At 26.0% G+C, this 13,882-nt stretch overlaps 2 protein-coding genes across 2 annotated transcripts; one reads left to right on the top strand and one right to left on the bottom strand.

The window, feature by feature from the left end:
• Positions 1-212: 212 nt before the first annotated feature.
• LOC135930548 (uncharacterized) lies at positions 213-979 on the top strand. The gene is made up of 2 exons (XM_065467365.1): positions 213-411; positions 627-979. Exons 1-2 carry the CDS (start codon positions 213-215, stop codon positions 977-979), a joined length of 552 nt encoding a protein of 183 aa, XP_065323437.1.
• Positions 980-1,860: 881 nt separating this feature from the next.
• LOC135922266 (ADP-ribosylation factor 1) lies at positions 1,861-3,420 on the bottom strand. Its single transcript, XM_065456678.1, has 5 exons — positions 3,302-3,420; positions 3,079-3,236; positions 2,922-3,032; positions 2,756-2,880; positions 1,861-2,516 (listed from the first exon to the last, which is right to left on the bottom strand). Exons 2-5 carry the CDS (start codon positions 3,224-3,226, stop codon positions 2,352-2,354), a joined length of 549 nt encoding a protein of 182 aa, XP_065312750.1. The 5' UTR covers positions 3,227-3,236; positions 3,302-3,420; the 3' UTR covers positions 1,861-2,351.
• Between the last annotated feature and the right edge of the window lie 10,462 nt (positions 3,421-13,882).

Here is a 13,882-nt window from a genome sequence, read left to right on the forward strand (position 1 = left end):
AGTAATTTTGATAATGTGTGCAAATGCTTTTGCCATATTATACATTTGGCTGTCATTGGAACCCTTAAATACAACTTTAAAAAAAATAATTTTTTAAACTTTTTATATCTAAATTTAATAAACTCGAAAAAATATATCTTGAAAAAAATTCACACTTAAAATTTCCTCACCCAATTTTGGATATACCAACACGTTGGAATTCAACATACCAAATGCTTGAAAGAGCAATATTGCTCAAACCATATTTGACAACATATACCAATCATTTACAAAATACCAATCAAGAAAATTATATTAGTGCCTTGGCCTGGAATAATATAGAAATATACAGAGAATTTCTGGAACCATTTAATTTTGGTACAGAGATGGCCTCATGTGCTAATACTCCAACAATTATTCCTTTATATTCCAGTATTTTTGAGCATGTGCTATTTTAAAGACAGCTTCTTTAGCTGCCTTAACAAAACTTAATAAATCTTATAATTATTATAAACACCTCTTTATTATTTCAACAATGATTGACCCAAGATTTAAACTATCAAGTCATTTATTAAAGCATAATATGGAAACTCTTATTGGATCTTACTAATGATACAATATTTATAAAATAAATAATAACAATTCAGCGGAACTTACAAATGAAGCACAAAATAACAAAAAATTATCCTTTTATGACAAAATTTATCAGGTGAAACCTCATAATAATAACAATTTAGAAATAAGTAAATACGTAGATGAAGCCACAATTTCCATTGATACAAATCCATTAGATTGGTGGAAATTAAATAAAAATAGATATCCAGTATTATCAAAAATTGCCAGAGATTATCTAGCAATTCCGGCCACCTCACCTAGCTCTGAAAGGACTTTTTCAGAAGGACGGTATGTTATAACAGACCAACGTTGTTCACTAGATGAGCATACTATACAAGCTTGCCTGTGCCTAAAAAGTTGGATGTGTATGCAAGATTCTTCTTAAATACATAAAATTATTTCCTCTTCTATATTAAAGTTATATCATTCTTTTGCATTATATTTTATATAGATAGTTATGTTACATTTTTAGTTTACTTATTTTGCTATATTCTTTGTGATAAATAAAATGGTTCAAAATCAATACGTTTATTATTGTTGATACAAAAAATACATGATTAAATCAAAATTTTTTATATTCACATCACCTAATAAATTTCTAGTTTAAAAAAAGAATTTGAATTCAGTAAAATTTTGAGTTAATTCTTAGCCCTGATTTTATGGTATCATGATTTTTTTTCCCATGTTTATTTAAAATTAGAAATTAAGGATTTTATAATCACTATTTCTATTCTTTTAATTAGTAATTTGAATTTAAACTAATACCAATATAAACCAATAGCAATACAAGAAATAGAAAATATTGTTTAAACCAATACCAATATTTTAGACCCAATACCAATACAATATTTTGTTAATATTGGGTTTTTACTATTGGTTCACAGCCCTACAAGGGAGTCAAAAAAGGGAGAAATTATTTTAAAATGTATAATGTGATTAAAAAAAATATATAAATTATGAGGTAAATGTTTATCTAAGGTTATATTAATATTATATCATTTTTAATTAATAAAAAAAATGGTGCATAAAAAAGTTTTTATTTATGCTTAATATATCAATGCCAAAACAACTCCAAAAGACCCTTATAACCTATGAGCTACTAAACAAATCCAAAATTTTGCACACATATATACTTTACCTAAAAATGTTGCTACTAAAGAATTCAAGCACAAATATCAAAAGAATTTTAAGTAATAACGTTTTTATAATAATTGGGGACTAGTTCCACCTTGTGCAATGAAGGGTTAAATTAGTAACATCCAAAGATACCAAAAAACAAACACATCATTTCATTTATTAATAATATCTTATCAAGCCCATTTCAACATCATAAGTTTTTAAATAGAGTAAATAAATATAATATAATAAATGGGAAAATATAAAAATCATTGATATTATCAATGTCATATATTTTTGAGTGTTAGTTTAGTCATGGTAGCATAAATTAAAAAATAATTGCTATATTTAGAAAAAATTAGGATTGGGATGTTGACATTGTAAATACTTAGTGCTGTATCTGTATATAATGAAAGAGCAAAATTATTTTGATATTATAAATATAAATATCATATTAAACTTTTCTATTAAAAAGATATTTAAAATGTATAGGTAATAAAGTATAAAACTGTAATGTCTCATGAAATAAAATAATAATAAAATTATATATAATCATACACAAGTAACTTTCACACAAACTCAGAAATTTCCTCCCATAAATAATAGGTAACTTTGATAAATAAATATTCACAAAAAATTGGTTAGTTTTTTTGGTTCTTAAGTTGGTTGGACAACCAATCTAAGCCTTCATATAAGCCATCTCCTGTAGTGGCACAAGTAGCTTGTATGTACCAGTTTCTTTGACGAAGAGAGTGTAATCCTAATTTATCAGTTATTTCTGCAGCATTCATAGCATTAGGTAAGTCCTGTAATCAAATTAAAAGTATTCAATTTCTTTAAAGACATGAATAAAGTTATATTTAATTCATTTGATAAAATATATCTTTAAAGCTAGCAATATGTGCAAGAATACTATTTAATACCATTGCTGGCAAATTGAATAATTTTATACTTTATTTTATTAATGTTATTTCTTATAAATAAATAAAAATTATCTATGAAAAAATGTGAAACTAAATGATATTTTACTCTTTAATTAACAAACCTGTTTATTTGCAAAAATGAGCAAAACGGCATCTCTCAATTCATCTTCTGCTAACATACGCATGAGTTCTTCTCTAGCTTCTCCAATTCTCTCTCTATCATTACTATCAACAACAAATATTAACCCTATAAATAAATATTATAAATTTATGAAATATGATGTATACCTTGTGTATTTTGAAAATAATGTCTCCACAAAGGTCTAATTTTATCTTGACCTCCAACATCCCATACAGTAAAACTTATGTTTTTATATTCTACAGTTTCAACATTAAAGCCTGTTTTTTAATTTAAATCAAGGGCAGTAGTTATTTATAAACAAACCTATAGTTGGTATAGTGGTGACAATTTCACCAAGCTTTAATTTATATAAAATTGTAGTTTTCCCTGCTGCATCAAGTCCTACCATCAATATCCTCATCTCCTTTTTCCCAAAAAGACTTTTTAATAAATTGGCAAATATGTTGCCCATGTTGTATTAGCTTTTATAAGTATAAAAATTATTTTAAATTAAAATTGATTTTTACAAATTATTTTACATTTTTACCTTAGAATTCTGAAAAGAAACACAATGCGTAATATGGCGAAAAATACGACACGTTTAGATATTAAAATTTGATTTAAAATTTAAAACATATTATAATGGCTTATTGTTATATCCATTTTATAAATTTGCATAATATATTAGCATATAATTTTAATAAATTTAATTAGTTGCATTTTAATAGAAGTATATAGATTTTAAGAAAAAAAACAACTTTTTATAATCTTTTATATATCACTTTCCTATTCCCTATACTATACCTATGCTAAATATATATTAAATTGCTCTCGAAATGTTTATAAAAATTATGTTGATATTTAGATATCTCCATGTATAGTACTATGTAATATTACAAATGGAATTTGAGATAGTTAAACATATATATTGTGTCAGCAGGCGTTTAGCCAATTTTTACTTGTAGGAAGTGGAGAGGGGTAACTTTTTTCTAAATATCATAATGGCTTTTTGAAAGCGAACAAAACATCATATAAAATTAAATGGGGGTCGGGGCAGTACTTAGGATAGCAACTAGTGATCTGCATCAAGCCTAATTTTTCAAGCCCGGACTGGCCCGAATTTTTTTAAAAAAGTTTTGCCGTCCTGACCCCTACCTTTTATAAAAAAATCTTGCCAGTCTAGCCCGAACCCGATTATTTTTAAAAAGGCTCGAATTTATTTAAATATAGAAATTAATTTTTATAATTGCGTCTAGTTTTTATAAATAAAATCAAATAACTTTATTTTACATAAAAGTTTTAACATATAATTCATATATTTAGGTATATTTAAAAAAATTTCAAGGCCCGACTCCACCCAAATGTTTTTAATAAATATTAGGCCCGACTTGGGCCGGGTAGATTTCTAATAGCAACCAGGGCAAGCGCTCTGAGCCATCGTCCCGATTCTAAGCTCCTTTTTTTGGGCCAAAAAATAAAATGCTATACCCAACCACCTCCCCCCCCCCCCCCCCATTGAAAATTTATGTGATTATTGGGAAAATATTTTCTATATTTGTTGAATAAATTTTTAAAGTTAAGAATATAACTGGAGATAAATAACTAATATGTATTGTTCAAACAACTATCTGTTTAAAAAATCTATATATTCATGTTTCTGCTTAAATACCTAATAGTGCCAACAGCGTCTTAATGTTGCAATGAAGAACAAGGATAAATATATTTGTGGGGTTCAGGAATATAACATAGTTGCTCGGCACAATATTCCTTACAGTAATTGCTTTAATCATAGATTTCATTTAATTTATAATGATACTCCTGAAATGATCTCTGAAATGCAGGATTTCTTAGACAATCGTTCTCATTTAAATAAATTATGAACCTAAATCCATATTTGATTCTTGCCCCATCGCTGGTAAGGGCTCTATGATGACACATTGTATTCCTATAAATTATAAAATGATTATTAATATTCTGTTTAATAAGAAGGTGTAAAATATAACTTGTCCTCAAATTGCAGAAGCTTATATGCTGTTTATACAAATTATTAACAAATAATTTATTTTTATATATCCTTCCTTAAAAGAATTTTTAATTTTTAAAAACCTATTTGATGATATAAGTTAATCGAAAAATATTTACTTTTCTACAAAACCGAGAGATTTTTCCAATTTTTTGTAACTCATTATCAATTCGAAAATAATTTAAATCAAGATGACATTTTAAAAGTCTTTACTTTAATTTTGATTGGGTATATTGAAAAGAGGCTTAAGGCAGCAGATGAGTTATTTAGAAAGTTTTGATTGTATTCTTTTGATACTCCATATTTTTTAAACATAAATAAAATATTGGAAATTTGCAATATTACTTAAAAAGGTTTAGTAAATAAAATTGAGGTTGTTAGAAAATTATTTGTAAATAGTTTAGAAAATTATTAAGATTGTGTACACCAGATTTTGTCGAATTTCTAGACTCATTAAAAGAGGCAATTCCATGTTTTTCAAATATTCTGCATCAGTTTAATATTTGGACCATCCACATTAATTTGTGAGTCCATTATTGAAGAGAATTGATACATAAGATAGACTTTCGAGTAGTGATATAAAAAAAGGACAACTTGGTTTTATTTGAGTGCTCACAGCCATTGATTAAGCTCTATCATGACAGTGTCTACATGGAGGGAGGAGAGGAATAGGAGACAAACGTCTCCAAAATATATTGGCATTTGGGTGGTAGGTATATTGTTTTGGGGTAGATAATTTTTGAGGGTGTAGGCATTATTTTTAAGGGGTAGATATTAATTTTATTTGTTTAGTTTTTTTTTTTGGGGGGGGGGGGTAGTTTTTATTATGATTTATATTCTTTTTAAATCAAATAATTGATAGGATTGTGATGTTTATTGTTGATTTTATTCTTAAAAATGTCTATTAAAAAGAGATCTAATTTTTTTATCATATTATTTTACTATTTCACACTTCTAATTTTAATATTATTCTTATTTATTACTTTTCTGAAAGCATAGTAGTTCACTTATGATTATTTTATTAATAAATTTCAATCCCATCCTTAATATCAGTTAAGAATATAATAAATCATTAAAAATTTTATCAAAATGCTTTTTTCAATAGGTAAACAAATTTTAACTAAATTCTTTATTTAATAACACTGTGTGACAAAAAAATGGGAGAAGAAAATAAAAACAAGTTTTGGTGCAGAATTTGACGCTGAGTTCGAATTCGTTTTTCAAATTTTCCCTACACGTAAAGTTTTAAAAATATTACCGTATAAAGACAACTTTTCGAAATCTCAAAAATGGTAAAATTTAGGTCTTCATACGGATATATTTTAAAATGTATCGAATAAAAATCCCTGAAAATTGGTGATAGTGTTAAACTTATATTTTTTATAAATCTAATTTTTATAATTTTGTATCGATTGGTTTTTGAGAAAAATGGTAAAGGATTTTGTTTTGGGGGTCTTAAGTTTTCAATTTAAATTACTATCAAAATTATTAACTTTAGGAGATAAATTTTATACAATTTTGCTTCAAATATGCTCAAGATTATATATTAATTCTAATTATGTTTCAAAAGTACTCTATGCCATGAAAATTAAACCAAAATCTATATATTAAAAAAGTCGGTACAAATTTTTTCGAACTTTTTAATTTGTACACTTTTATTGATTTTTTTCTGCATTAAGCATTTTTAAAGCAAAATTAAGGTAATATTTATGTTTTTTAGTTGTATTTAGTAATATTTTATGCATTTATGATCAATTTATACCAAAATCAGATATCTGTACCCACTTTTTTAATTTGTACTCTTTTTGATTTGAGCATTTATGAAGCAAAATTTATTTAAAATGCAATAATTGGTAATTTTTTCATATTTTTTATTAATATTTATCTTTTTTAGATATATTTAAGAATGTTTGTTTTTTTAATCAATTTATATCAAAATATATGATTTTCCAATGGAGTACCTTGAACCCATAGTATGGGCAATAAATAATAATGCCAAATAACGAGTAGGAAGAAAGGAAAAGAATTATTTTTTTTCGCGCTTAATTTTTCATAAACATTTAATTTCTTTCATTAATTTTTTTTTAAAATTGGATTTTAAATATTATTCAAATTCCCTCCTTATATAATATTCTACAAAAATTAATGCCGAGGTCCCCTTGTTTAAAGTGTGTCTCTAAATTTTGTTACATCTGTGTGGGCTATATATTGCCCCCAAATGTTCAATTTCTCCAATCATTCAAAGGATTTATGAAATTTATTACAATATTCCACTCTGCGATTTTGGATAAACCATTTGCCCCTAATTACATATGTAAAACATGTTATAATTCTTTTAATTCATGGGTAAATGGAAAACGGTCATATTAGCCTTATTCGAAACCTGCATTTTGGCACGTAGCAAGAAATCATTCGTGGGATTGTTATTTTTGCTCGATTAGTACATTTGGGTTTAACAAAAAAAATAAGAAGAAAATTCGTTATCCTGAAATTTCATAGGTTATTTATCCGGTAAAATATAATAAATAAATATATTAAATATAAGCTATATTAAAAAAGATTTTATAAATAAAGGTAAATTTAAAAAATATGGGTTGTTTAAAAATTGAGTAAGGATTTTATAAAAAAAAATGTATAATAATAATAAGGAAGGTTTGCTGCAAAAATTAAGATATTTTTTTAGTTGTAGGGATCATTAGAACCGAAGTTATAAACCTTCAAAAAGTGCATAATCTTTTTGGCCACTTTAACCTAAAATAAATAAAAACCCTGACGTGCTAGAAAAAAACTGACAGCGGATTTAGAATATGCATAAAAACCGGTCTTAAAACATGTTTATTTTATTTTCTCCCAAAAAATCAAGTCGAAATTTGTCACAACATCCAAAGTTATTGAAGATTCCCTTATTATATTTTCTTCTCATTCAATGATCAATCATGAAATGACCCAAGCAGCTCTTTCATTGACAATTGATTATTAGCAAGAATTAGAGATGAAAATCTTAAATTAAGTCTATTTATTACGAAAGAAATATTGAAATGCACACATGAGGCTTGTATTGAAACGCATGCAGTTGGTAATGATTTGGTTATGGTAACCAAATTATCAAAAAATAATTTAACTAAGAGGTAAAGGCGCGTAAGCAGCGGGGGAGGGGGGGAGGAAAGCACCCCCCTCCCTCCCCCCACAAGCCAAAAAATGCAGATTCCGGATATATTTTTGAAAAATATTATTGTTTATATTAACTTTTATTTTATAATAATTATTCCTATCTCTTTCTCTTTCTTTTTATTTTTAAATATATATTTAATTACGTTTATTTATCACATTCATTTTCTACGTTATTTTATCAATTAATATCTATTTAAAGTTTTCCTTGGAGTAATATTTATCTATTATTTTCAAATTTGTAGTGGCGTAATATTTATCTATCATTTTTAAATTTCTAGTCAAATAATAATTATGGACATAAGAAATTTTTTTAAACATATTGATGATGATGAAAATCCTAGTCATCCTAAAAAAAAGCAAAAAAGTATAAATAACTTTATAACATTTAATAATTAGCCTAGAAAAAAGACATATACTTTTTAAAAGGTATTAAAGATACTGTTGACACAAGCGGGGAAATTAGCGTGTCCCTCGGAATTGATAAGAATTAGTAGGGTATTTGAAGTCTGTTGAGGGGGATTGCTTTGTATAATGTATAATAGAAGTAGGAATTTAATTTAAATATCAGATTTTAAATGATTCTTTATTATGAAAAGTTTACTGATAAAATTTATAATATGATCTCTTTTTATAACCAAAATAAATCAATTATTTAAAAAATGTATATCATATACAATCACGTTATCCAATTTACAACATATAATATATAATTACAATACGGATATATCGTTAATAATAATATATCGTAACTAAAAAACGATCCCCTTAAATCTTCTAAAATGAAAAAGTATATTAATATATAACGAATATATCGTTAAAAAGAATATATAGTTACACATGTAACAGATACCTATGATAAATGTTTTATTTAATAATAGATTTATATTCCACCCCTCAATTATCAATACCCACAAACTTTATGTGTTAATCGAAAGTTAAAATTTAAAAACAAGTATTTTACTAGATGGTTATGGCTAGCATACTCTATCCGAGACAATGGAATTGCAATGTACTGTTTAGCCCAAGATATACTGGAATAAATTTATTTAAGCTTAACAGTCTTGTTAAGACTCCATTCAACAAGACAAAGATGCTGGATAAATCTTTGACAATCATCAAAAAACAAATTATCACTAAAGCTGTGAACTTGATGAATACTTCAAATAATTCAAAGTGGGGATATGATTATCATATCATCACATATTGACAAAAATAGGATTAAAATTGCAAAGAAAATAGATGTAAGATCAAATTGAGGCCATTCTATATTGTGGATAACAGTGCCTAGTATTATATGACCATTTAAATTCAGGAAGCTTGGATTTCAATAAGATAATGAAAATTTGTGGTCTTGTAAAATTTAAAGCATCTGGGGATTCTGCATTAATGGAATACTCCAAGCGACAAAATATTTTAAACATAATTATTCTGAAACTTTTTATCCAACAAGGAGAATGAAATTCAAAAAGCTTTTCCAACAAAATTGAGTCTATACCATCATGCACTAACAGCTTTTATGTAGTTAGAACAGCCAATTATTAATGCTCTTACTGAAATATCACAAAAGCCTGAAAGAGATATTTCCTGAGAAGCAAGCAAATTATTGGATTCAATACTTATACCAAATTTTTTTTTCTCGTTAAAAAAATATCAATAAATTATTTAATTATACAACTATTTTATGTAATGCTTTTTAAAAACATGACATTGACTTGATTGAGACGATAGCGGTGAGCATATTATTAGAACTCAAGGAAATTAGGGCTTATGTTGATGAAGAATTACATATTTTATATGTTATTGTTGAGTCAAAAGCAGAACTATACGAGTTTAATATTTGTTTCCCTTGACTTGCAGCAAGGCAAGCTCATCGTTCAAACATTAATAGGTCAGTAGAAGAGTATTATAAAATAAATGTCTTTATCCCTTTCTTAGATACATTTATAACCCAAATGAATGAATGGTTTTTAATTAATCTTGCCAATCTGCAGATATTACTTACACAAAAGCCTTCCCAACCTTTTCTAGATGGTGATTAAAAAAAATTAAATATTTGGCAGATTATTATCATAAAGAAGTTAAAGTATCTTATGATGCCTTATTAGCTGAATGCCAACTATGGTATAAAAGATTAACTATGGTTGATATAATTCCAAAAAATACTTTGGATTATATTATTTTTTCAATATATTAAAATTATTATATATATTCACAACTCTTCCGATTAATATACTGCAACTAATGAGAGAAAATTCTCTTCAGGAAGAATAAAAACATACCTAAGAAATACAACTTCTGAAAGTTGATTGAATGGTTTGGCCCTAATATTCATAGGCAATTTGACGGCAAGCAGGGAGGATATAATTGAAAAATTAGCTCTATCCCAACTAAGATTGGATTTTTTGCCTCCATCAAATTTTCTATCATGTAGACACTAGGTCATGAAAATGACATGACTGAAACTATTAACTTTGGAATTTTTTTTAATGTATCTAAAAAATACATCTTAACCAAAATTATTTAATGTTTTATTTTTAATCGTTTTACACTGCTTAATCAATGATCATAATATTTAATATAGTTATAAATAAATTTTCTTAATTACATATATTTTATAATTGGTACCCTAATATTATACAAACACAATTAAACTATATCAACGCTATAATATAGTTTTTATTATTTATATATGTTAACGTTAATGTGTTTTTTCCGGCAAATGTCATTTTTACAACTTTAAAACATTTTTTGAGCGCGTTTATTTAAATTTCAAAATCTGATTTTACCAGAAATATATTACATCATGCTTGGAATACCTATCTTATAAATTGTTGGCAATATGTTAACTTTTGAGTCATTTATATATATATATATATATTATAATTTTCCGATGTCCTCACTACGTCATCGTGACGTCATATCATCGCTACGTCATGTCATCGCTACGTATTTATTTATTTTTATTAATTAATTTATTTTTTATAAAAGCAAGACTCAAATAAAAAGCAACTATTATATCCTGGTAAATAATATTTATAATTTATAAAAAAAATTATTTATTTACTTTTTTTATAGGTGAAATATTTTGAGAAGAAAATCCAAGAAAGCAAGACTTAAATAAAAAGCAACTATAATCTGGTAAATAATATTTTTAATTTATGATATCAAAAATTAAATATCATTCAATTATTAATTCAACCCATATTCATTTTGAGAAGAAAGGGTAAATAATATTTTTTATTTATAAAAATGAGTTTTTACAATCATATACCCTTATTTTCCAAAAAATGAGTTTTTACAAGGGCTAATATCAAAAAATAAATATCATTCAATTATTTCAAGTAAATTAAATTATAAATGCTTATATTTTTTTACATTTAGAATACATCAATTTTAGCTTCTGATGATATTCCCATTCTTTCTAGAGTTGAACCTAATATGGATTCCTCTTCAGGTTTAATACATTAATATTTTAAAAATTATTCTTATGCTTTTATTTTAGATAACAAGCCCTGTCTTCACCTCTCTTAATGATTGTACTGATGCTGATTAAGCAACTATTATCCTGTAAATTATTATTTTTTATTTATTAAAACGAATTTTTACAAGGGTTGATATTAAAAAATAAATATCATTCAATTATTAATTCAGCCCATATTTATTTTGAGAAGAAAAGCAAATTAAGGGTAAATAATATTTTAATTTATAAAAATGAGTTTTTACAAATCAAACAATCATCACACACCCTTAGTTTACAAAAAGTATAACATCAATAATTTAAACTTTCCCATTCCAGCTACACATATTCAAAATTATTATAAATATTTATGAAAATAGTTTCAAAACACAAAAGATTAACCCTACCTTTTTTTAAACAAAAATGTGGTATAAAACAAGGATGTGCCACCCCCCACCCCCATTATCAATCTACTAATTAGTGACATCACAAATACCAGTAACCTACAAAATGTAGACTGACTATGCTACGCCGACAACATATATATCATTATTGAAGATGTCACTAACATTAATTATTTTAACAATAGTCTCAAATAATATGTGAAAAATCAGCCTGATAAAAAATTTAAAAAAACTATTCTATTTTCCTTTCCTTTCCTTCCCTTTTAATTTCTTTTATTATCTTCACCTTTCCCAAACTTTTTAATTTCCTATTTCTTTCTCTTTAGCTTCCATTCCCTTTTAATTTCCCTATTTTCTTTCCATTTACAATATTTAGTATGATATTTTTTATAATTTAAATAAATTTATATATCTATTTTAAACATCCTACGTATTTTTAAAGCTATCCATTTTGTCGGGCCGCACAATATGCCCTTTTATCTCTGATGAATATTTTGTCTAACTAACAGAAAAATATCCAAAGTACATTATTTTTAGTATTTAACTAAATTAATATATCAATTTTTAAGGATCCTACTTTTTTAAAAGCTTGCCTTTTGTCAGACCACAATTGCTCTATTCTCCATGCTGATTATTTTGTATAACTCACCAAAAAATAAGTACATTATTTTTATTATAAATAATTTTATATAGGATTTTATATCTATCCAAAAAATCGATATATCTATTACAATATTTTTTTTATTCAATTAAAATTATATATTTATTCTTAAGGATCCTACCTTTTTAACAATACTCCTTTTTATTCCTACTAATTTTTTTGTATAACTCAATAAAAAAGACAAAACGGGGTTTTCTATCTTCCAAAACATAATACATACTACGGTATTTATATTATTTAAATTATTTTATATCTATTCACAAGGTTCCTATTTTTTTTTAATTTGCCAATTGAACTCTCCGAATGGTATTTTATTTTAATCCTACCTTATAAAATTAACTTGAGAATTGTTTTGTTTTTACTTTAGTTAACTATCCCCATCTTATTTCCTCTTTATAATTGTTCAAATAATGATATATCAGTCATTAATAATGAACAAATGCAAAATAAACCTTTAGAAGAACATAATAAGCTTGATAAGTCTCCCCCCCCCCCAAAAAAAAAATTTTTTATTTTATTTTATTATAGCCCCCTAACTACTTGAAATATACTTCTAATATTGACTCCTCTACAGGTTTACAGTATATTAATGTTTGTTTAATTTCAACAATAGTTTATTTATATTTGTGGCTGATTTCTTTATTTGTCTAGGTTAACTCAATTTTAATCCCTCACATTGTTACAAAAAATGATGAATCTATTATTAAAAATAAGCAAAGAAAAAAATGGCGATTCAACAAACGCCTTACCCGTTCTAGAGTTACTGGTGGCCAAGATAATAAGGAAGTGTGAACTCCTCTGGAGGTTTATTTTGTTTTTTATCTAATGTTTTATATCTATATGTTTATTTTATATTCACCCAGTTGCCTCCAAATGATATTTCTATCACCACTACCACAATCCCTATGCCACCTCTTCCTAATTTTTAACAAATATAAGTATTTAATTCCACTATCATTAACCTCACTAGGAGTTAATATAAATAATACTTTATCCGAATTCCTGAGGAACTTTCATGAATATTTAGAGGGATGTTCAAACGTGAAGGTGTAGTGCGGTCAATTTCATTAGCATTATTAATGGGAAAATATGCTGTAGTTTTGTCATATGGCTTTTATAACAATACTTACGACCGTTTTATGGTTGAGTTATTATTCTATTTTGGAGGGGGATACCAAGACTGACACTTTGGCAGAAATATCATTTTGCTTTCTTCTTTTACCAGTAGCCCAAGGCCTCAGCTTTATCAGGACGCAAAGGGTATTGTACACTGCTTTGGTAATCCGTCATTATTCATTACTTTCACCTACAACCTTAAATGGGATGATATTATACATTAATTATTTCCTCTGCAGACGACTGCCCAGATTTATTTTGTCGCTTTTTCCATCAAAAATTAAAATGGTATAAAG

Source organism: Gordionus sp. m RMFG-2023, chromosome 1, assembly GCF_954871325.1.
Source record: "Gordionus sp. m RMFG-2023 chromosome 1, tfGorSpeb1-WG-v2, whole genome shotgun sequence".
In the NCBI taxonomy this organism is placed as follows: domain Eukaryota; kingdom Metazoa; phylum Nematomorpha; class Gordioida; order Chordodea; family Parachordodidae; genus Gordionus; species Gordionus sp. m RMFG-2023.

Coding starts and splice junctions, on each gene's coding strand:
- LOC135930548 (XM_065467365.1), top strand. CDS start 213: ATGCTTGAAAGAGCAATATTGCTCAAACCATATTTGACAACATATACC. Junction 412..626: donor AATTATTCCTTTATATTCCA/GTATTTTTGAGC, acceptor ATAACAATTCAG/CGGAACTTACAAATGAAGCA.
- LOC135922266 (XM_065456678.1), bottom strand. CDS start 3,226: ATGGGCAACATATTTGCCAATTTATTAAAAAGTCTTTTTGGGAAAAAG. Junction 2,881..2,921: donor TTATTTTCAAAATACACAAG/GTATACATCATA, acceptor ATTTATTTATAG/GGTTAATATTTGTTGTTGAT. Junction 2,517..2,755: donor TCATTTTTGCAAATAAACAG/GTTTGTTAATTA, acceptor ATTTGATTACAG/GACTTACCTAATGCTATGAA.